This window comes from Ammodytes marinus, assembly GCF_949987685.1.
Source record: "Ammodytes marinus genome assembly, chromosome: 2".
Classification (NCBI taxonomy): domain Eukaryota; kingdom Metazoa; phylum Chordata; class Actinopteri; order Uranoscopiformes; family Ammodytidae; genus Ammodytes; species Ammodytes marinus.
The window spans coordinates 13,272,473-13,295,577 of record NC_137231.1 but is presented as its reverse complement, the minus strand read 5'-3'; the positions used below and the strand labels follow the sequence as shown (position 1 = coordinate 13,295,577).

At 44.3% G+C, this 23,105-nt stretch overlaps 1 protein-coding gene across 1 annotated transcript in view; it reads right to left on the bottom strand.

Moving 5' to 3' along the window:
* The window catches only part of adgra2 (adhesion G protein-coupled receptor A2), a 38,365-nt gene extending 15,260 nt beyond the window's left edge, over positions 1-23,105 (bottom strand). The window contains exons 1-2 of the mRNA XM_080042176.1: positions 22,115-23,105; positions 5,388-5,459 (exon numbers count right to left, since the gene is read on the bottom strand). Of these exons, the coding sequence (XP_079898302.1) occupies positions 5,388-5,459; positions 22,115-22,425 (383 nt within the window). The 5' untranslated portion in view covers positions 22,426-23,105. The remainder of the gene's footprint in view (positions 1-5,387; positions 5,460-22,114) is intronic.

Below are 23,105 nucleotides of genomic sequence, written 5' to 3'. Positions count from 1 at the left end.
AATTCAAACTTTCTCATGGTCAGAGGTGAGAGATTCCGAAAGACAGAAAAGGCACTAAGTGCTATTATTTTTGTTTTTCCATTTTTTTTTTTTTTTTTTTTTTGGGCATTGTTTATGCTTTATTGACAGTGTAGAGACAGAGGTGAAATGGGGCAGAGAGGGGAGTGACATGCAGAGTACGACCGCGGGCTGGAATCGAACCCGGGTCCGCTGCTGGCCGAGGCCCATGGGGACGCCCTACCAACTGAGCTAAGGGCGCCCCCTGTTTTTCCAATTTTTGATACATATGAAATGATATTATTACAGTTTAATCTAAACATATACCGAATCTTTCAGTCTGTAAGATCCAAAAGTCTCATTTAACTTCGCAACCAATACGTTAATAGACACAGGGTTGAAACAAAGTACACACACTTACTGGGAAGGAAGTAGGAACAGGAACGCCTTTCATTCAAATTATCAGTGAGAGAAGGGAGACTCATGTCCCTGAGTGGATTTTCAGCCAGTAGGTGGACTACAGCATGTAGAGAGTGGGAAGGGGGAGGAACTGTGTGAGAACCAGTTAGCTGGGAGAGGGGAGATGCAAAAATAAGGCAGAGAAGGAACACAAACGGAAGTGGGGGGAAGTGGGTCCAGAGAAAAGCTCAAGTTCCTCCAGAGGAACATGCCATTGAAACCATATCAAGTTTGCAGAATGAGTGTGCGAGAGAGAGAGTTACTGGCGTATAAAGCGTACAATTTGGTAATGGGCTTATGAGGGGGCTCGCTCGCTGTTTCAATAAACCCCCAGAGCCACGACTGAGCTAGGCTTGCAATACAAACACACCCCGTTCCTGCAGTTTATCTGAAAGACACATCTGGAGTCTATCAACTCCAGCAGCACCCCCCTTTTCTGTTTCCACTCTACAGCACGCTTAACCCCTTCCTCACCCGCTCCACCCCTTAATGTCATGCACTCTCATTAGGTGACCGTTGCCTAACCGGGGGCCATTCAATGGCGTGTGCAGGGGGAACACACTAACACAAATGTTCATTTTCCTGTGAAAGGGGAAATGAGACTCCCATTTGCAAGGTCCACAGCTGGCCTTAGCTCGCTTCTGAGTGGCGGACTGGTACAATCTGAACCTTGTTTTAGCCAGTCTGGTCTAGACAGAAGGGCTCCTTGCCATGTACGCACATTCTCCACTGTTTTTACACGCTATAGTGCTGCCTACCTCCATTTTGTTCCCACTCATCAAGGTAATTTGCTTAGCCTGTGTGGAAATAATGTTAATCTCTCCACTAAGAAAAACAACCCCAGATTTATATAAGGCAAACTGCACTGAGTGTGCTTTCCTTCATTCCCTCCCTCCGTCTTCCTCTCTTTCCCTCTCTCCAGCCATCATACCATCTTTAGCCATCCCGGCTCCGCTTCCCCTGTGTCAGATGGTAAAGTTGTTTAAGTTGGACCACTTCCTAACCCCAGCTGCTCAGAATGCCAGAGGCGATTTCAGGGTAGGTTTGAGAGAGGCTCAGGAAAAGAGTGATTGGCCAGTCTCTTGTCTTTGTCAACAGAAGTCAAGAAGAAATGAATGGGCCAAAGCATTCTCAACCATAAGTTTTTTTTTTAACTTTTTTATCCCATCTGCACATTCTCGTGTACTCTGTGACTCAATAGGTCGCTAGTTTCAGTGCAAACGTCCCTTGATTCTTGTGGCTCTAGAAGCATGAATCACTGCTCTTGAATGAAGTCGTTATAAGTCAACAGGAAGTTTTTGTTAATATTCCATGACATTTCCTGTGCATTCTCCACTGTGGCACAACAAAAGTCAAAGTACAGTCATGTCAGGTTCTGAAGGGGTCATTTCAGACTCTCCTGTTGAGCACGCCTGTAATGCTGCAGACACCTTGAGCCCCTCAAACTGGTCCTAGCCGCAAGCCTCACTCCTGCCTTTCAGACCTGTCCACTGCAAGCGCCCTACTGCTCCCTCATCCATCATCATTGCTGCCCTCTGCTCTCCCTGCTCCCTCTCTCCCTGTAGGGTGAACAGACCTGGTAATGAGGGCCCCTTGTGCCCTGCCGGCCTGTCCTGTGTCCCATGGTGCCGTGGGGCCCAGTTGGACAAGAGCCAGACTGCTTCGGCCCTCTCTGCTCATTATTCTCATTACCTCGCCTCAAATCAGTGCAGGACAAGCCGCTGGGATCTGTCCGCAACTCATAAAGGTCCTGGCTCGTTAGTGGGGCTGCCAGCGTCGGCTCGCATCAGAGAGGGTGTGCAGAGGTGGAGGTACTCAAATGGGTACACAAGTGCAACATCTACAAGCTTGATGGTGTGCGTGAATGTGACTTATTTTTGCATAGGTCAAGCACCACCAGAGAAGTCGGGTATGATTCAACTGGTGTTTCATTCCAAAAGCTGGGGGGAAATGAGGTATTCCAAGATCCAAATGTAGCCGTTGGATGGCAGGCCTATTTAAAAAAGTTACAAAAACACAGTAGTCCAGTAAGAGGGCAAAAGCAAACAAGGCTAAATTGCTCCTCTGCACTTGGGTGGTTTGGCAGGTTATGAAGGCAATAGTGGCTTTGAGGAGGTTCGTCCCAATGAAAGGGCTAACTGTGTAGATGGCTGCACTGTTTGGCACAGGCCTGGAGGAAGGTGGCCTACCCCGTAGCTGTATTCTCCAACTAACAACAGCAGATCGGACTACATTCTGCTCTGAATAGACGTCTAATGTGAGTGTGTGGGTGTGAGTGTGCATCTGCTGAGAGACTTACCAGACTCATTTGAAATGAATAGACAATATGTGAGGGTGCCCATACTAGGAGAAACGCTTGAGAGTTACAGTACACACTGGAGTCGCAACAGAGATGGACCTGAGAGTGAGAGTGTGTGTGTGTGTGTGTGTGTGTGTGTGTGTGTGTGTGTGTGTGTGTGTGTGTGTGTGTGTGTGTGTGTGTGTGTGTGTGTATGTGTGTGTGTGTGTGTGTGTGTGTGTGTGTGTGTGTGTGTGTGTGTGTGTGTGTGTGTGTGTGTGTGTGTGTGTGTGTGTGTGTGTGTATGTGTGCGTGTTCAGTCAGGGAGCAGACGGTGTTTATCCTTGTCACGTAAGGGAAGAGATGCAGTCTAATTCCCTGATGTGTGTTTACTCAGCCCTAGTGGGCTGGCCTTTGATTACAGCGCTGACCACATAATATGAGTAAGTGCTCACTACTGCTCCAAATGACAAGCACATGTAGACGACGCACTGGAAACAATGAGAAGACCTGAAGAGCAATGGCGGGCTGAAGAAACACAACACGACTGAAATCTCACAGTACGAACAAGACGCAAACAAAAACAGAAAGCTCTGAACCTTTACTGTAAACTCAGTTCAGTTTTCTTCGCTCCAAACCCTGCCATCGCTGCAACGATGAATTTCAATGCGGCATTTTTCACATCAGACAGCAATTTTACCATGAGCTCAGATGTAATTATAAGCTGTGCAAGGCTCAATTAAAGGTTGGAGCCATCAGTGAGTAAGCAGACCTCCACCACTGTGTGTCAGAGAGCCAGCAGAGGAAGAGGCAGAGGAGTGAAATGAGGCCTGCATGATTTACGTTTGGTCCTCGCCTCACACCAGACGCCAACATCTCCCTCTGTGGAGCAAACGGCTGTGTGTCCGTGTGTGTGTGTCCGTGTGTGTGTGTGTGTGTGTGTGTTTGTATGTCTGTTTTGTGTCTTTCTTCCAGGTATTTTAGTTACAAGACTCCAGGAAAGCTCCACCATACTGCCCCCTGCTAGTTTCATCACTGCTCCAGTTAGTGGGTGAGCTCGAGTTACCTGACCCACAGACCTTACAGCGCTCTAGGGAACCCTGTCCGCACTTACAAAAACAAGCAACATCAGCTCATTTTACATCAAAAACTCTAAGCTACAGATGTAGCTTGGCTTTACTTTACTATCAATTATTCTCTCAAGTAGTATTAGTCCCCTGATCTTGGTTTGGTGCCTTCCTGTCAACAGCTTTATCAGCGTCTTTTGGTGCAAGACATTTGAGGTGAGAACTGAGAAGTTTGCCTTTGAACTATTCGCCCATGGTGTCCACATGCCAGACATAAAAACAGTAATTGAGCGAATTTGGCTTTTGTTCTCGGCTGGCACGTCTGGTGAGACTCCAGCAGGTAGGTACTAAACAAGCTAAAAACTGCAACAAATTAGCATATCTTTCTTTCTTTCGACATTTTTGAGAAGCTTGTAAGCTTCATGGGTGGCAGCTTCGAGTGGCATGTGGAACTAATATAGGCTACCTTCAACATACCCATCCGCCTTCCAAGAAAATAAGTATGTCTGCCAGACTACAGTATCCAGACCGAAGCTGCTCCATGTGTGTTGTTAGCTACCAGGACGCTATAAAGCTTTACAGGGATGCTCTGTAAAACAGCCCACCTTCTGGTGGGAAGCAAATACTAGATGTAATTCTCACATCAAAGTACCCAATGAGTGGTAGGTAACCTGGTGCTGCTGAATGCCTTCAGTGCATGTTGCCGGCTGTCTAGGTTATCTCCTGACATGTTTACGATGACAATGCAAACATGCTGATGCTAAGACAAACTTAACATGCTTATGACTATGTTGAGCATGTTCATCATCAAATGGGATTTCTGAATATTGGTTCTTAAGTTGTTACAGTTCATTCTGACTGTGGTTTTAACCTCATAGTGGTGATGGGAAAGTCTGGGGATCACACAAGTTATTTGGATTGATCTTCTGGGGACAATGAATGTGTGAACAAAATTGTCTGGCAATCCATCCAGTAAGTTCTTGAGACATTTCAGTCTGGATCAAAGCAGTGAATCAACCAACCGATAGACATACAGATAGAGTCAAGCTAGCATGGCTAGAACTTTCAGTAAGGCGAAAAGCTATTCTGATAAGCAACGGCTCTCACTATGATTCCCTTCCTGATTGTCACCAGGGACCGGATCGCTATTCATTCATAGCTCCCCAGACATTTCCCTGTCTATCACCTGTCTCACACCCCATTCAGAGAGATTAAGATTCTGCTAAGGAGGGCTAGACTGTCTGTGAGCAGCAGGCAAGGCTGCCAACAGACATCTCCTCCCAGAGATCTTCCTTATCTTGTCCTGTGGAGCGGGGCTTACGCGATAATGAAGAACTTAAGTGTAATTATGTGAACTTTTCAACATAACTGTGATAGCCAGTCTTAGCGTATCATCCTCCCTGCTGGACAGAAGCCCATTATCCACTGATACCTTGTCTGTATTCCTCTACAAAGGCCCAGAGGCAGGCTAAAATAACAGCGCACACATGGATCCACAAGATAAATCTCATATAAACAATAGACATGACATTGTAAGACTTGGAAATGTGAAATAATCATATGGAATAAAACAAATGGCTACTCACAGTTTCTCCAGAGCATAAAGTCCAAAGAAGGATCCATTTCTCAGAACACGGATTTTGTTATGGCTCAGTATCCTGTTAAAAAAAATAACCACACAGTATTGTTAAAAAATATTCCACTGGGAATAAACATCGAAGCACATATCATGATGCTCTACTCAAATGTGCAAAATTTGTATTTTAGACACAGCTTGAATGGGTCACATGAAGACGATGAGAGCCAAGTGAAATGTCCACCTGCCTGGTGCTGCAGTCCCACGAGATTAGTGTGATCACTGATCAGAGACATTAGCCTCAGATGTTTCCAATTAATGTTAGAAGCTCTAATCTTGATAATCATTTCGCATATATTTTTACATCAAAAGAATATCTTTCCACATCAAACGAATGGCGGCACAGGCCATGTTAATTAGCCCTTTCCCTACTGACAAATCGCTTGGCTTGTGGGGCTCTTATCAGACAAGAGGGCCACGGGACACACTGGAAGTGAGGTCGAGATTGCTTTGTCTGACGCTGGATCATGGGAAATGGATCTTCACGGTAATTGCTTAGCTTTGAAGGACAAGCCATTGTTAGTGCCAGTTAGGATAGAACTTTGTATAGACTTTTAAGGGAATGGTTTGACTTGTTGGGAAATACGCTGAATTGTGCAACGTACTGCTGCAGTTATGTAAAAGTGCACCTCTGGACCAGATCTCAGATCAGATCAGTGCTGAGTGTGGTTACAGGTGAAACAGGCTTGAAGCTTTCAACCAGAGAGGGCAGCAAAACATATCTACCTCTGCTGTGCCTTTTAAAACTTGCCAAGCCTCACTGGAGTGTTAAGAAAATAGCATCCATTCCTCTGTTTGAGGCCATGTGTTGCAAGGTTCAGGCTGCTAAAACAACTTGGGAAAAGTTAGGGAAAGATTGTGGTTAAGCTTAAAATCCAATGCATCCTGTCTCGTGCATTTAAGTCAGTGTTGACGTTTTCAATATTCAGGATCCCCTTTGCTATTGCAGATTTGTTGGAAAGGAACATACTTTTCAGGAGACGGGGTTCAATATTAAATCTTCTCTGTCTGAACCTGTGGCTCCACAGACCTGCCCAAGTCCCCTTAGCAGGAGCTCATGGTACAGCTCTGTGACAGCCCGCCATCATTAACACACCCTTCAGCTTCACATCATATTCGCCCCAACCACATGGTGCTTAATAGGCTGTTTGCGACATTAAGTGTGTTTTTAATCGAGAGAGTGGAGCTGTGTGAGCGCCTTTAAAAGTGGGAGCGGACTGCCAACAGTCTGTGAGATTTACAGATTCAGCAGAAGCAGTCCCCCCCTGCTTCCTGCCACATCAATAAAAATACTGCCTTCAGCTCTACACCTTCCAACTCACTTAATGACCAGATTTAATCATGCAGTGCGTGGTATACAGGGATAAAGTGGCCTGCCTTCCCTTATTTACTGACAATTTCAATAACAGGACGATTTAAGGACAGAAAAGTTCCTTGAAGGAAAAAACAAAAGGAAACCCAACATGCAAAATAAATCACTTATGATCCAGTTATCCTAGACACCTCAGTCAATATCTTCCTACAATTACCTCCCAAACTTGGAATCCCGAGACATGTGATTTTAAACTGAGCTGCAATCAAGAGACGAGAGCTGCTCCACTGATAATGACTATAATACTGAAACCAAGGCCTCCCTGACTGTTTCACTTAGCATTTAAACCAAAATCATCTTTATTTATAGGCTTTGCTGTGAAAAATTTGCCAAATGAATAGAAATTCTATCACAATTACAACCACAGTCATTTCCAAAGTTGAAACCTCAGAAATTGACAGGGGTGGATCAGAGCATTATTTCTAGCTTTAATAAAAAAACATGTCATGTTCACAAATCCACACTGAATTTTTAAAATAAATCCCAGTAATTAAGACAAGACTTTTTCAGAGTGGATGTTAGACGAGAGCAATCAGTCCCCTCGAGGTCTAGCCTGTATTTGAACCTATGACTGTCGGACTTTAAGGTCTCTCACTTGACTTTGGGCACAATATTACTCCTATAACTGGATGCAGGCCCGAGATGAAAGCAACAGAAGATCCGGAACTGCCTGAATAATTCAATACAGATAGGAGAGGAGAAAGTCACATCTGGCGAAGAAGCAAGCGATATAATTCAACGCAGACAGTTTCGATTCAGATAGTTCCTTTTCGACTAAGCATATTATGCTTAGTAAGGACAGTGCACGTGTTTGGCTTTTGTGTGCTTGAGCGCAAATAAATCTTTGGTGAGCTGATATCAAGGCATTTTTCTATGAGAACAAAATACACAAGTGTGACATGATATGTAAAGTTTCCTTGTTGTAACCTATGTTTATTTGTCTGTTTTGTGCAGGCCTATTTGGGGGAGAAAAATGAGATTCACATGTGGCATCATGTCACAATAACCCTCATTTGTCTCAAGTAGACATGTCAACACACAATATTACAATGAGCCTGCTACTCTGTACAGCAAGGACTTGAAAGCCAAATTTCACAAATAAACAAGGGACGCAAAACGAGCTAACTGAAACCCTCCCACAGACAACAAAAGGCACACATTTCCAGGAATGCGGGGGAGTTGTAGAGGCTGGTCACTACTGTATGATCCCCAAAGGCTGATGTTTGGAGCGCAGTTGTAGCAAAGGACATTGTTCTCTCTGGTAAACAATGCAGAGAGTACAACTCTGAGAAAGAGAGAGAGGGAGAGGGAGAGGCAGAACTCTGTAAACAGACAGAAATAGTCGGCGTTCCCATCAGGCTAAACAGGAAACCCAGCCAATTAGCTGTTTATTCAGAACCCGGTTTCAGAGGTCAGGGGTTGGGGGGAGAGAGCACTTCCTGGACAGCCATCAAACAGACGCAGCAGTGTCCGGGGGCAGGTGACAGCAGCTGAAGCACATACAGCAGCTGAAGCACATACTGTATGAGGGTGCATCACTTCATCGCTGGAGCATACAAAGGTAAACAGAGCGCTACAAGCAAAGAAGATGAGTACACGAGTGGCTTCTCTCCTCTCGACATAAGTGACGGCTCAGATGGCAGATTGGGTAATTCTGCTTTTCAAGACCAATAAGCTGTATGGTACATGGCACTGCAGTGTGACAACTCAGTCCAGACTATGGATGGTATCTCTTATTCACTTAACCCCTTTCAGACCACAAAGGCCTCTGAGAAATCAAACAGGCTAATTGAATCCATTGAATCTATGAAAAAAAAAAAAAAAACACAGGGCCGCACATGTAATGCACCAGGATCCCATTCACTCATTTCACCTAATTCATTTACATGCAGATCAAAAGAGCAGAAGGTCATATGAAAAGAGCCAGGTCAAACAGAAGCACATTCACCATCCCTTGTATTCTTTGTGTGGCCTATACTCAATGTAGAGGGGTTAGACAGGGTCTGTGAAACCACAGCAGAAAATGGAAAGCACACATACATGTTATACCATAATTTCTCTCATTGTTTATTTTCTGCTTTCTATTATCTATTACAAGTCTGGAATGAAAATGGCCCCCACAGTTACCTAACATTCAAAACAAAAGGCTACTGGGTGTGTTTCAAAACAGTGACACACCTAAACCTGTTATAAACCTGTCAACTTCTTATGGATAAAAGGTTATCTTGTGCAAGAAGAAAGTTGTGTTCTGTCAGGGTGCTGCCAGTAGAAAACCTTGCACACAATACAGTATATTCTTATACAACAATTTCACGATTATTTCCCCGGCGTAAACATGCCCCAAAATAGCTCAAAGAAGCAAATATTTAGAAAGCTGGATTGTAATAATTATGGCCCTCACTTTATATAATTAGTTGACTTTAGTTAATGGCGTTTGGCTCTGCAGCACATTCAAATACAAAAGTATAAAACTCTGTTCTCTGTAGAAAGGTTATGATCAGGACAGAAAAAGAAAAAAAATTAAAGGCCAGCAACATTGGTTCAAGATCAATACATGTCTATCTTTAGAAAATGTGGGGTATGACTGTAGTGTTTTACCACAAAAAATCAAACTATGACATAATACAATCTTTTGAAATGACATATATCCAATGCGCATTTATAAACTGACAAAAAAATCCCCTGCATCACCTCAACCCAGATGTTGGCACAGATCTATACAAACAAATGCACTGTTGTCAAAGCAAACTTAGGTAAGTATAAGTAACAGAAACACATTGTAAAAAGTACAGTGTTTTCTATGTTCATTTCTATTACATTTTTACAAACCAAAAACTCTGACTTCTTCGACTGTGCTTTATGTTTCAGTAGCAAGTGCCATAGCTCAGTGTTAGCTCAGAGTGTCTTTGGTGCGTGACTGAGTGTGAAAAAGTAAAAACCATACAAAGACGCTTGTCTAGTAAACCATAGCAGCTCCTCCCAGCGTCGTGCCACTCACTTTGTTGGTTTGCTCAATTTGCTTCCTAAACCCACAAAGCCTTTGAGGGCCACACAGGGGCATGACGGCATGACAGTGTGTCGCAAATCCTATTTGCTCGCTGATTTACTTCCGCTCTTCCCCCTGACTCCTCTTAACTGGTCTCGCTGTAACATATGGCTTCATGTCTGCAGGGAAGGCCTGTGTGTGTTTGTAAGTGTGTGTGAGTGTGTGCTTGTGTACCTTTGTGTACTGAAACCTGCAACTTTTTGTCAAAAGCAGCATGCTTCCTACAGCTGCTTTTGGTTTTTGGGTCATATTGTCAAGCGATCATTTCACTGAGGAATGGTCTCTGTGGTGGAGCTTGGAAGGCTGGCTGTGTGGTGTGCGGCACCGACACAGGGAGCCGCTGAACAGAGTCCTTTCAGCTTTCCACATCGCAACCTGGTGCCGAGGGACAGCGAAGGGAAAACACATCCTTCTATCTCCTGTCCTAACCACAGCTAGAACGCTCCAATTCCAAACTCAACAGGAAGTCCTGTTTGCAGTCAGTTACCACTGAAGCTTCGGTGTCAAAATCTCTGCGGCCCCCCTTCATCCCGTCTCTCCTCTAGACACACTTAAATATTGAGTGTGTGTGTGTGTGTGTGTGTGTGTGTGTGTGCGTTGTTTTTTCCTTTATACGTGGGGAGCAAACACAGGAAATGCTCTATCCTGGTTTGGCATTTAGTCCTGGACATGAATAAGATGCATTTGAGTAAGAAAAAAAAGCTCTGATTCCAATTGGCCCATGTTACCCTCTAAATATTCAGGCATGCTGGACTCAGACAGTGAGTTCTATGTAGCTGCAGGCTTTTACAGCAAACCACAAACAGAAATAGAGTCTAGAGGGGGGATTTATATTTAATAAGAAGCTATCTGCAGGCTAAGCTTCCTGATCTCATTACCTATGTATTACTCTATACCATCTTTAAATAATAATAATGTCTTCTTCCATTCTGAGTGCAGAGCATTTCTGCAGCGTCACCAGTATAAGGGTGACCCCGAATAGTAGACTATTCGACGATTTGATCAAAGAAGCCCGATTCAACAGCAAATCTCAGTCGAATAGTCTGAATTGTCTGGTACGGAAAAAATAGAAGCCAATGCTGAAAATGAGAATATGGATCAACAGCAAAAAAAGAAAAAAACGAGATGAGATGAGACTATTAGTCGACTTGAGCGCAGATTAGACGCTGCACTCCTGATCCAGCGCCTTAAGGCCAACAGAGACAGAGAGAGAGAGATAGAGAGAGAGAGAGAGAGAGAGAGAGAGAGAGAGAGAGAGAGAGAGATGCAAGGTTCAGTTAATGAAGAGAGTCAAAACAACTCCAACCGCCACTGTGTAAACATCATTTAACTCTGGATAGGTCTCTTAGCCTTGAGGACCACACGCGAGGTGAAAGACAAGAACCCTTGAAAGAGATTGGTAACGTGCCATAAACCCAGTCCTAATTCTGAGACCAATGGGAGCCAGATAATGAGAGTGATTTTCAATGAGCGTCTCTTTATTGAATTAAGCCTGGGTTAATTTGCATGCTGACTTCATGATGCACGCGCTGGTCCGTGTCACAGCAGTGCTTAAGCTTACATAAATAAGAAATAATAATAATTTAGCCTTGCTGGATATTTCCCTTAAGAGGTAATTAAATCCTGCCATAAGCAATGTAATTATCCCCTTTTACACCAACAGCACTGCTCTGTGTGAACGGCTTTGACTGTGTACGCTACAGCTGACAACATTCTATACAAATCTCTTCTGTCACTGATTAATTTTTATTTTTTTTACTGCATTTTCTCTCCATGCTTTCCATTGGAGCAGCTGCTCTGCTTGCCAGACTTGCATTTGAAGCATCTTGGCAGCTCACATAGGAGAACTAAGTGGACATGGCAGTATTTCTCTTTACATACACATCACACACATTGAAGTGGGAGTAATAAGGACAGACATAGGAGATCAACAAAATATTGTGGTTGAACCCAAAAAGATGGATTAAAAGCTGTATTACTTAATATGACTGGTACCAGGCTTTCAGAGGGCTCCTACTCCAATCAAAACGACAGCTTCAACACATCAAAAACCACTCAAAAACGACATTACACTGCGGTATAAACTCATAAGGAGGTGGCATCTGTCAAAAAGTCTCGTTTCAGAGTCACTTGTCAATGTCATGTCAATGAGTAGAGATCATTTGATCATATATCTGTGTAACATGATGCATGATGCTGTTTAGTCTGACAGTCCCTAACCCTTCATTTAAACACACACGCTCACATGCACGCACGCATGCACGCACACACACTCACACACACACACACACACACACACACACACTCACACACACACACACACACACAACCCCTGAGCTGCTGAGTCGGGGCTCCTGTCGTGACAAAGGTCCAGCAGTAATTGGTTGTGGACCTTCATTAGCAGCCAAGAATTCTGGGTCATGACATGTCACAGGATGTGTGTGTGTGTGTGTGTGTGTGTGTGTGTGTGTGTGTGTGTGTGTGTGTGTGTGTGTGTGTGTCACATGTATATAGAGTATGCTTGTTGATACATCACAACAACTACTAATCACTGAAGAAAGACTTGTAACTCATGCATTTTTTAAAAACCTTTTCACACAAATAGAGCCTGTGACTCGCTGGTAAGTCTATTCTTTTCAAGTGTCCCAGTGAACCATGACAGTGTGGCACTGAGGCAGAATGCACAACACCCGGACACTATAACTGAAACAGCTCAAAGGATTTGATCCAAATCTAAATCTTGTTATTTACACCTGTGCTTTTGCTACAGTGATAAGTGAAAATGTATGAAACAGGTTTGCAATCAAACACACACAATACAAATCAAGATAAAAATTAAGGGTGGAGGCCATCATGAATTGTGTTAACACTGATTTTGTGTATTCTCTGTCTGAGCATCTTTTATATTCCACTTCTATTGAATGCAGGTGTTTGTCTCAGGACAATTGAAATTGAAGTATAGGAATATCGTACTGTCCTTGACAAATTCTGATATGTTACTGTTTTTTGTTGTTGTTATCAATAAGCCAAAACCAAATACTAGCAATTATACCCCTTGGGATGTGAAAACATTGTTGTTGTTTTTGGTCTGAAATTGCTTGTGTCCTGATTCAGGATTGTACATTTTCTATTATTTCAGTGGCGTTTCAGTATTTGGCAGCTCCTCAATGTCAGCCAAAGCAAGAAGAAATCTGCAGTTTAATTTAGACGGAAGATAACATGTTTTGAGTAAAGCGTTGAATTTTGTCCCCAATGTCTGAGGTTTGGCCTGACTAAGTGTGGCTTTTTTAAGTTTTTTTTATAGTTTCGGGGAAAGTAAATGTCATTTCAGGAAATGTGTGTAAGTGGACTGTGGAAAGAAACACAACTGTAAAAATGTCATATTGCTCAGCCTGTGTCACCCAGCCCATATAATAAATATGGTGCACGTGGTATTATATTCAAATAGTATATTATAGATCTTCTACTACAGGATGTTGGTTGTGCATGATACCTTTATAATTAATATAATTCATTTTATGGTATGAAAATTGTTCAATTCAATGACATTTACAGTGAAAGGGCTTCAAAAAGCATACATAAGCAGAGGGTAAACCCTGGTCTTGCAGTCCCTCTCTTGCTAATGCACACTTTTGTAGAGACAAGGAGAGGAGGGTGGATGGAGGAGGAATGAAAGAGAGCATAAGCAGAGAGAGATCTCTCAGACTGGGAGGTGGCTGTGTCATCTTTGTTACAATAAGTACTTTATAAGAGGCCTCCAGACTGCGCTGTATAGTTCACCACCTGGGCCCTTCCGAATAGCTTAACCCTTTCGTTGTAAAGAGACAGAGAAGCACCAAAATGCAGCGGGAGATCCAGGAGCCCCTCACACCCTGACCCTGTCCCTAAGAGAGTCACCACACTGAATGTAACACAGAGACTAAATGACCTCGAGCACAACAGGCACTTTAGCAGCAAATGCATGTCAAGATGTGAATGTGCCCATTGTGCCCGAGCCACCGGAGGGCTTGTAGCAGCCACCAGGGCACGCTGCCAAGTTACAAACCCCATTTACCGCCTGTCATGGAAAGGAGCATCCATGTAATTGCATACAAAATATTGTTTGTGAAATCTTTTTTTTCGCAGACACTGCTTCAGTAATTCAGTCATCAAACAGGGAGAGGGGCAGCGAGAGAAGCCACAATAAGAGCTGGAACAGATTCTTGTCATTCATTTTGATGTGACAAATGGGCAAGATGATTTATAGTATGTAGAGAATCTTGCAGCGCTCTGCTTTATTATCATACTTTCCTGCCTCGAGGCTGGATATGGGGAGTGCATTTGATATGTGCAACCACTTATTATAGAGTATACTGCATTGTGCTTGGGTTACCAGGCTGGGCCAGCGAGTACGGCTTTGTGGTTTGTGGCTGTGTGTGTGTGTGTGTGTGTGTGTGTGTGTGTGTGTGTGTGTGTGTGTGTGTGTGTGTGTGTGTGTGTGTGTGTGTGTGTGTGTGTGTGTGTGTGTGTGTGTGTGTGTGTGTGTGTGTGTGCAGATTTAGATGCACAAGTGTGTGACCTATCAGATTTATTTATACGGTCAGTGTGTATATGTTTTACCCAATGTGTGTGTGTATGTATGTGTTTCCATAAGTGGTCCAAAAGCTACTAGTCTAAAATTAAAATCTGGGTTTTTGAAATGTCTCTAATTAGGGAGGGGAGGACTAGAGACTATTTTGAGAGCTGTGGCCATGCACGCCCTTCCCATATGTGTGTGCAGTGCACAGGCAAACAGGCTAGTACACACACACACACACACACACACACACACACACACACACATACATACACACACACACACACACACACACACACACACACACACACACACACACACACACACACACACACACACACACTACCCACTTTAGGGAGGAAGGTCCCCCACTTGGAATAAGTCTTATTAGACAATGAATCGAGGTTTGGTAACAGCAGCCGTCGCTGAAGTGTGTTTCCCGTGCCATATACACAATTTACTAAAGCTGGACGACCAGTGAACTGTAAACAAGCAGCAGCCGTTAATATTAACAGCCAGAGAACAAAAGTTGAAATACCGCCGCCTTACTGTAAAGTGGCAATAAATCATTGCATTATTTGGAGTCAAAGACAAGTCAGGACAAACCAAATTGGAAAGTTTGTGGCGGCACAGCAGGAACACAATTGTCAGTTTAATCACCGTCTAAAGTGTTTTTACACTTTTAATGAGGCAATTTAGTGAATTTAGCCTTTTCAGACAGTGAGTGGAATGTGGTGTATGCCTGGCTAACATTGTCTCATTGTTCTGTCTCATAACCAGCCTCTGTTTTCTGCTCATGAGCAAAGACTGCTGGGAAATCAGGCTGCTTTTACAAAGGGATTGGCTAAACTCTTTCTGCCCCAGATACTCTGGTCTTTAGAAGCATCTATGATAAGGTTGAGTTTTTGTTTTGTTTGTTGTTTTGCTGTATTTTTTTACATAGGACCACACGGAATCAAAAGCAATGATTTAGTAGCCTTTAAAAAATAATAAGATTAGCATGTGTTATAGAAATATGGTAGACAGTAGATTCTAGTAGATTCTGGTAGATTCCAATGAATGATCTGATCTTGGCCTGAAGGAATACACATTTATACTCTATCTTCAAACAGTGGTTAACTCTATCAAGAACTCGCTCCGTCCCTATGCTTGGGGCTGTAAACCAACTCCTATTTACAGAAGGCGAGATGGAGGGAGGAATTGTAGAAACTGATTTTTTAAAGTCCTGTGGTTCTGCAGTATGTTACAGTAATTGCATACTCAACATTAAAATGGCTTGGGGTGGTTAGGATGAGTTGCTGTTGGATGTAATCCGATAATTTTATAAAAAGGAGCCACAATATATAAGAAATAAACCAAGTACCTAACTTGGATATGAATACCTTCTTTTGTGTTAGGGGAAAAAAGTATGATATTACTTTATTTGAAATCTGGCAGCTGTTATCAGATTGGTAGCCAAAAATCAGTGTGACCGACTTGAACCTTTTTTTTTTATAAATCAACAATTTTGGATCGAGTGTGTTGTTAATACCTCTGGACAGAGTTCTAAGCTATAACCGCCACCTTGCTCTAGTTTTCATGTTAAACTGATAGTAGGAGTATTTATCTTAATGCAAATAAAGCATAGTTTCCAAAATGTCAAACTATATCCTATAGATTCCAGGTTCTGCACACAACTGTACTCTATATAATGTAATGATGTCACTCCAAATGTCTACATGGACACTTTTTTCATAAAAACAAGCCAAAATCATTGTTAACTCAATCTGTCCGTTATTTGCTGCCTTTAACAAACACCATTATCCATAAGCTCTGGACTGTCATGGGTTAAACATTACAGCTTGACAAAAGAGTCGATTTCATGAGCGAGTCATGTCTGAAACAGAGTCCATTTTTAGACAGCAGCAAAATATTACGTGCAAAAAGTTAGGAAAGCTGGTGACACAAGCTAACACTGTATGTGGCACTGTGTTTGTCATCAGCTATGAACAGTTTTCCTGTTGAACTGAGATTGAACGGCTTGGCAAACCTTAAAGCCATAGTGAGTAACTTTTGCCCCCATGAGGAATCCTGAGTAATCAAAACAACACTGTCGGCGCATCTACATGAAGTAAGCCTTTCGGTCGAGCATGGATTTGTTATGTTCTGCAGCAGGTCCAGGTTTTTCTTAGCAGTAGAATAAACAACTGAAACATTTCTTGGGTGCTTCTTGGAGATTATTCTGAGCTCCTGCGCCAGTATCAGGGCTCAACACCAGTTTGTAAACGCTGCCATAAACTGAGAAATACAGAGAGAGTTTTGTGGAGCTGATCAACTTTGTGTTAACTTGTTTGCCGCTGGCTTGATTGTAACCAACATTAATTTATATGAATAAGTTATGCACTATAGCTTCAATCAAATCTCTTTTGAAAGACTATTTTTAGACTGTTTATTATCTGAACGTTATGGGTTTTTTTTCAGTCTCTTAAACATTATTGAAAACGTCTGGGTCTTGTTCGGCCTGTCTTTCGTTTTATTGTAGATAGAGATATTTGTTATTGTAGGTGAATACTTGGAGCAAAGTTTAACTTCTCAGAGTACTCAGATTACATTAGAGAATTCTTGAAATCTGGTAGTTGACTGCACCATTGTCATGGATTAGTTCTCAAGAGAGTATATTAGAAACGCATGCACGCGCGCGCGCACACGCACACGCACACGCACACACACACACACACACACACACACACACACACACACACACACACACACACACACACACACACACACACACACACACACACACGAAGCCACAGGCATTCCCACTATAGACACCCATTATCTCCGCCTGTATCCATGTGTTGTCGACCCAGAGCAGGAACTTTGGGGGCCGCTGTGGTCAGACACAGGGAGAGGGAAGTTGGCGCTGGCAAAGAAAAGTCAAAGTCAGGCATTTTTGGAGTAAGATAAGAAGAGAGCGGTGCGAAAGGAAAAACTAAAATAACAAGAGAGCCACATGGGGGTATGAGATTACAATGACAACACATCTCTCTGTTTTTGCTAGATTTTGAAATATTGCAGCAGCCTTATAATCAACAAACAGAATGAGGTGATAAGTGAAATGCACATTCATCATTCAAACAGGCCCGGCAGCTACAGTGCAGCACAGTATAGTGTGTATGGTGTCCAGCTTCTGTCCTGTTACCTTGACCTGCGAGGAGCACAATAAAACCAGGGGGGCCTTGCGTGGCATTGACAGGTGCTGCAGCTGAGCATAAAGCTCGGTGTATCCAGTGTCAGTGCCTTTGTTTGCTTTTTTGATTTATTGCTGACCACTGCCCCACCTAACATGTGCAAAGGAGAGCCCTCTCCCCCTCCTCTCAACACCTTTCCCCACATAAATAAACCCTATCGCTGCAGGAATGCCTGGGATCCAGCGCTCTCCCTGCTGTTGGAATTTTCCCCGCTGATAAGATGACTGTTTAGGACGCTGCATCGTCACACTGCCCGTCTCAACACACACTCACAGACCCAACATAAACCACCAACACATCTGCCGGCCCTTTGGTTTCAGTCCACACGTGGGCCACAAAGTTACAGACTCAGAGGATACAGCGATTGAAGTAAAGGCGGAATCCTACTGTAGCCAAATCGATAATAGCACTGAGGTGAGTTGACTCGGAGCAATCGAGGACTCGGAGGACCCATCAAGTGAAGTAAACGATAACAGACTTGCGTGACGGTCGGCCAAAAGTGGAACCAAAATTGAATAGAAGGAGACCAGATAAACGTGAGGTTAAGTGTAGAATCAAGGCTGTCCTCCTCTCTCCCTCAAAAGCTCCTGTTAAGATGCTTTAAATAAGCACGATCAATCTCTAAACCGTTCCAGTGGCAGATCGGTCAAACTTTGGCACAACTGTTTCAGCTGAGACAAGATGAAGTGTAGCTATTGGAATTAGATATACTCTGGGAATATTTTTGTCGTCAAAGGTCGAGATTGATACCCCTTCCATGTCTGTTGGTAAATTGCCTCGAAGCCACAGCCAGGAGCCGGTTATCTTAGATTATAGCACAAAGACTGGAAACTGGGGGAAACAGGTCTGGCTTTGGACCATTTGTTGTTGAGAGCAGACATACAAACTCTTTTAAAGCATCTTAAAATCAGAATGTGGTCAAAGGAATAATTTATTCCCTCTCTTGCATAGAGTTAGATGAATGGAACCCCCTCCATTCAAAATGAAGCAATTTTTTAAGGTCTCTGCTGGCAGCCCGTTAGCTTAGCTTAGCATAACGAATTGGAGTGGCGTGACATTGGTATCTGTCTTCTCGTATGACTCTGAAGCTAAAACTGGGATCAGGCCATTCTTCAGCCACACCCCTCCGCAGTATTAACTGGCACTTTTACAACTGCTCATTTACAGCTGTGACCCTGACTGATAAAAATATTACTGCCCTAGCAAGTTGTAATATTTTTATCTTAAAGCCCCAACTACCAGCCAGCAACACTGACATACTGGGCTCAAGTGCAACTGTCTCACAGCTGTCTAAAGGCTGGGGGGGGGGGGGGGGGGCATCAGGCCAAGGCCGGGCCCACTGACCCCCCACCCTGAGCATCTGTGCCCACTCATTCGGGCCATGGCACCCACTGAGCCCAAGCCATCAGTCACTGACAGCGATGACAACAAAATACGCTGAGGGAGGAGTGCAGTTTTAACTCGGGTAAGAAAACCACAAGCTATGAGACACCATGCGCGTTCACACATAGACTGCCACTGCACATTCTCCTCATTTGTCTGTTATCCATTAAAACAAACACAGCTGCCACCACACAGCGCTGAGAAATGAGTTATTGCCCTGTGTTTCTCTATAGGCTGTGTAGGACGTGTATGATATGATACGTATATCCATTCCTGATCTTTTCTCCCATCGCCAACAAACAAAAGTTCCTCTTTCACACAGAATTCAGACTGATACTAATGGAGACATGGAGCAATGCTTTTTTGGAAGTGAAGCTATACACGCTGCCTCTGCTGCACTGAGCCCTGCCTTATGCCTCCTCCCCTCCTTCTCCCCTCTCACCCCAGTGTCGAAGATCTGTTAGTCAGGGGCTGGGGAGTTTTTAGTCTCCAGGGGCACATCCCTCTGAACCGCCTGCCAAGCTTTCTCCTTCTCCCTCCTCCATCCCTTCGCTCTCTTGCTCTGCTCTCTTTCTTTTGTTCCCTCTTCCCACTTCTCCTTCCTCTACTACTGCTCACGTTCAACTCCCCCCTTCACGTCGACCCTGTGTGCAACTTCCGTCATTTATTCCTATTCTCTCTCCACTTTCCTACAACGGCCATCTTTCACTCTCACTCTCACGCTCCTCTCCTATCTGTTTTCCCCCTTCTCTCTACCCTTCAGCTCCTCTCTCCCTCTCCTCAGTGATCCGACTCCCTCGCAGCCGTGCATAATTAGGCCCAAACACAAGCCTGCGCAGGCTCACATCTGGAAGGAGTTTGGACATGGCAGTTTCCTACCAAGACGACTAAATATTTAGGTTGAGAGTTACTGCGTGTGGATGAACTCATGATAGAGGGGGCGGGATAGGGGAGAAGGAATGGGGAGCTGGAGATAAAGAAAAAAAGAGGGAAAGTGGGGCAGAAGACTATAAGGCTGAGAAAAAGCTCGACAACGCACCATTAAACTGGCGAAAAGTGTGAGTTTATAATAGAGACGGTGCGGTAGTATAATCCGACATAATGTAATCAAATCCCAGCACAGGCAAGCGACGAGCCAAAAGGAGGAGGTGATAATATCAGTCGGCGACTGGTTGGTGCTTTGTGGCTGGCAGGAACAACAAACAGCCAACTAATAGTTTTAATAAACAAATCCCCGTTGGGATTTCCCATGAGGCTGAGGGGCCTCAGCTGGAATGTTCACAGGGGCCAGCTGTTGTGCATTACACGTAGCAGCCGGCCCCGGAAGCCCAGGGCCCGTGGTGTCCTCCAGCCCCTCGCCTGCTCAGCATGGATGGAGCAGAGCTTGAGAGCCCCAGGAGAGAGGGCGGCACGGCTGGCTGTCAGGCCGCCATTATGCCGCGAGGGACGGAGGTGGCGTAGGGCAAAAGGGGGGAAAGCTCCCCCCCACCACACCTGGGATAGCCTACTGTCTGCGGTCTCCGAGCAAGGGCCGAGGAATGTCAGGAATAACACGAATATCAACACAACTTCTCACATTCCACATCTGGAGTCAATGTCGTGAGCAACGATGGGAGCATGGGCTCTTAAGGAACGCGGCGAAATCTTCAGGAGAATGAACTTTCCAGACCGCAAAAAGAGTTTTCCCGCGAAAGGTAAAGGCAAAATGGCAGATCATGGGTGGAAGCCTCCCCCCCGCCCCCCCTCGAAAGTGCAGCCTCCTAAAAGTGTCACAGACAATGCCAGGCATCTGTGTAAAAACTACTCAACCAAAATTAGTAGACGCGGGGATGGAAGATTATCTTCAATCACCTTCACCACTGCCACCCAAGCCTCTTTTTTTCCCCTCCAGTTTCCAGCAATGTGTTCCCCAGATGTTAATTCTGCCTTTAATAAGCAAGAAACACAAGGCCCTATAAATGGACTGCTGCTGGCTGGCTTTAGCTCTCCTGGGGCATAAATCCCCTTACTTTACCTCATGTGCTCGCTGCAGTGGGGCAGTTGAACATGTTTTTTTTTGTTTTTTTTACTGTGCCCATGTGCTGCTAGCATTTCTCCCACTGGGTCAAAGTACAGAGACAGTAACACGCTGTGGGAACGAGCAATGTCTTCAGAAAGTTTGGGCAGCTGCTTAACAACGGAACAAGAACGCCATTGGGGGAAAGAAAGATGTGTCACAGATTGGCAGTCGATCCATCATGAGAGATTGAGATTTGGCCCTTTCAAGTCTTGTCCAAAAAGACGTCACAAATAACTGCTTTACAATTCAAACATTTCAAACTGAGTCCATTTCCAGTCTAGTTCTAACCAAATGCTCTTGGTGTTGCCTGATATAGAATGTTCAAAATGTGTGTTTGGTTCATTGTAGTTTTTTGCGATGGCCAAGTCAGCTGGACCATGTCCACAGACAGGGTCGTGGTGGCAGTGTATGGTGGAGAGGGAAAGAGACAGAGAAAGATGTCGAAATTGGAATTTAAAGTGACATACTGTAGTTGTGTCAAAGAGGCAGGGCCAGATGATGGGCTACAGTCATCCTGCCCTCTCCATGATCTTCTTAATGCTTTACAGAGAGGGTGCGACGTTCAGCCCTCCACTCAGACTTAAACTAGATCAAGATGTAAACTTCTGACCTAATAGGCCTTATTACAGCGAGGGAGTCTTCAATACAGTTAAACCTAAGGTCATGGGTTTCTCAAAGCCTTATGGGTGTGTGGGCCTGGTCAAAACACTGTGCCCTCAATTTGATTTGCATATTCAATGTAAAAGAAATCCACCATCAAAGCACAAACCAAGTTGTATCTCACACATATAGGCAAAGATCAATGGCAGCTTGTAATGGAGCATTATTGGTTCAATACAAACATCCTAATATGATATGATAGGGAGGGTTCTGTGCTGGCACAACATATCTGACACCTATGGGGACTGCATGTGCTCTCACCACTCAGAAATGTCACAGCCTGCAGTAGCCTATAGGCCACAGCACGTCAGGGTCAGAATAAAGTGAGTTATCCTAAGCTCAGATAGAGGTAAACTTGTTCCAACTCACAGAGCAACGGTCCTGTTGGGCAGCAGGCCGGCATCGGGAGGTTCAGTCAGCTCCTCCTTGTTGCAACTGACCCTTCGCCCCACGGCCTGGACGCTGTGCGCCTTGGAGCGCTCGTCCGTGCAGCTGCAGCCGCTGGTGGAGGCGAGCAAGCCGGGACACGCCTGAGAAAGCCTCGGCTCGGAGGCGCACAGCAGGAGCAGCAGCATCAGTACCAGGCGCCCCGGCAGCGGAGGGATGCCAACGACTGGCGCAAACATAATTGTCCTTCGGCTGGATCTCACCTCAGCTGCACCCCCGCCTCCAGTCATCATCCCATATCTCCACCATGAAAGCTCTCGTGGGGGGGTGTAGTAGGGTAAGGGCAAGAGGAAACAAAATGATCTTTAAGGTCTTGAATGAATGGTGAACTTCGAAGATCCTCCGCTCAAGAGTAAACACGCATCATCCGGTCATTTCAGAAACCTTTTTTCTTCTTCCCAAGAGTGTCCCGTTATGTCATGGCAGCCCGGGCGCACAATTCCCTTTGGTCCAATATACGTTCAAGGGATTTGCGAGTCCACCCAAACGTCCTCAACACATCCAAACAGGCTCAGTAGTCTGTCTTAAAAAGTTGGTGGTGGTATAAATTACCGTGAGAGCTTTACATCACTTTGAGATACTTGGGAGTGTCCAGATTGCCGCTTTCTCCCACTCTTAAAGTTAATCCAGAGGTTAATGATATTCACGACTGAGCAGTCACGGACAGAGCCACTCTGTCATCTCAGGCTATACGAAGAAGTAAAGAAGGTGAAAAAAGCATATTCTCAAAACTTTTTTGTTGGTTGTTTCGCTGCTTTTAAAAGTTTTCCTCAGTGTTTCCAACCGATCCAAGGAGGTGTCCTCAAAAGCAACTTTAAATAATTTAAACAGAAGAGATTTTTTTTTAAAGTTCGGATAAAAAGTGAGCTTTTGGTCTTGATCGGCTCCTGTGTAATTCCCCAAATCTAGCGGT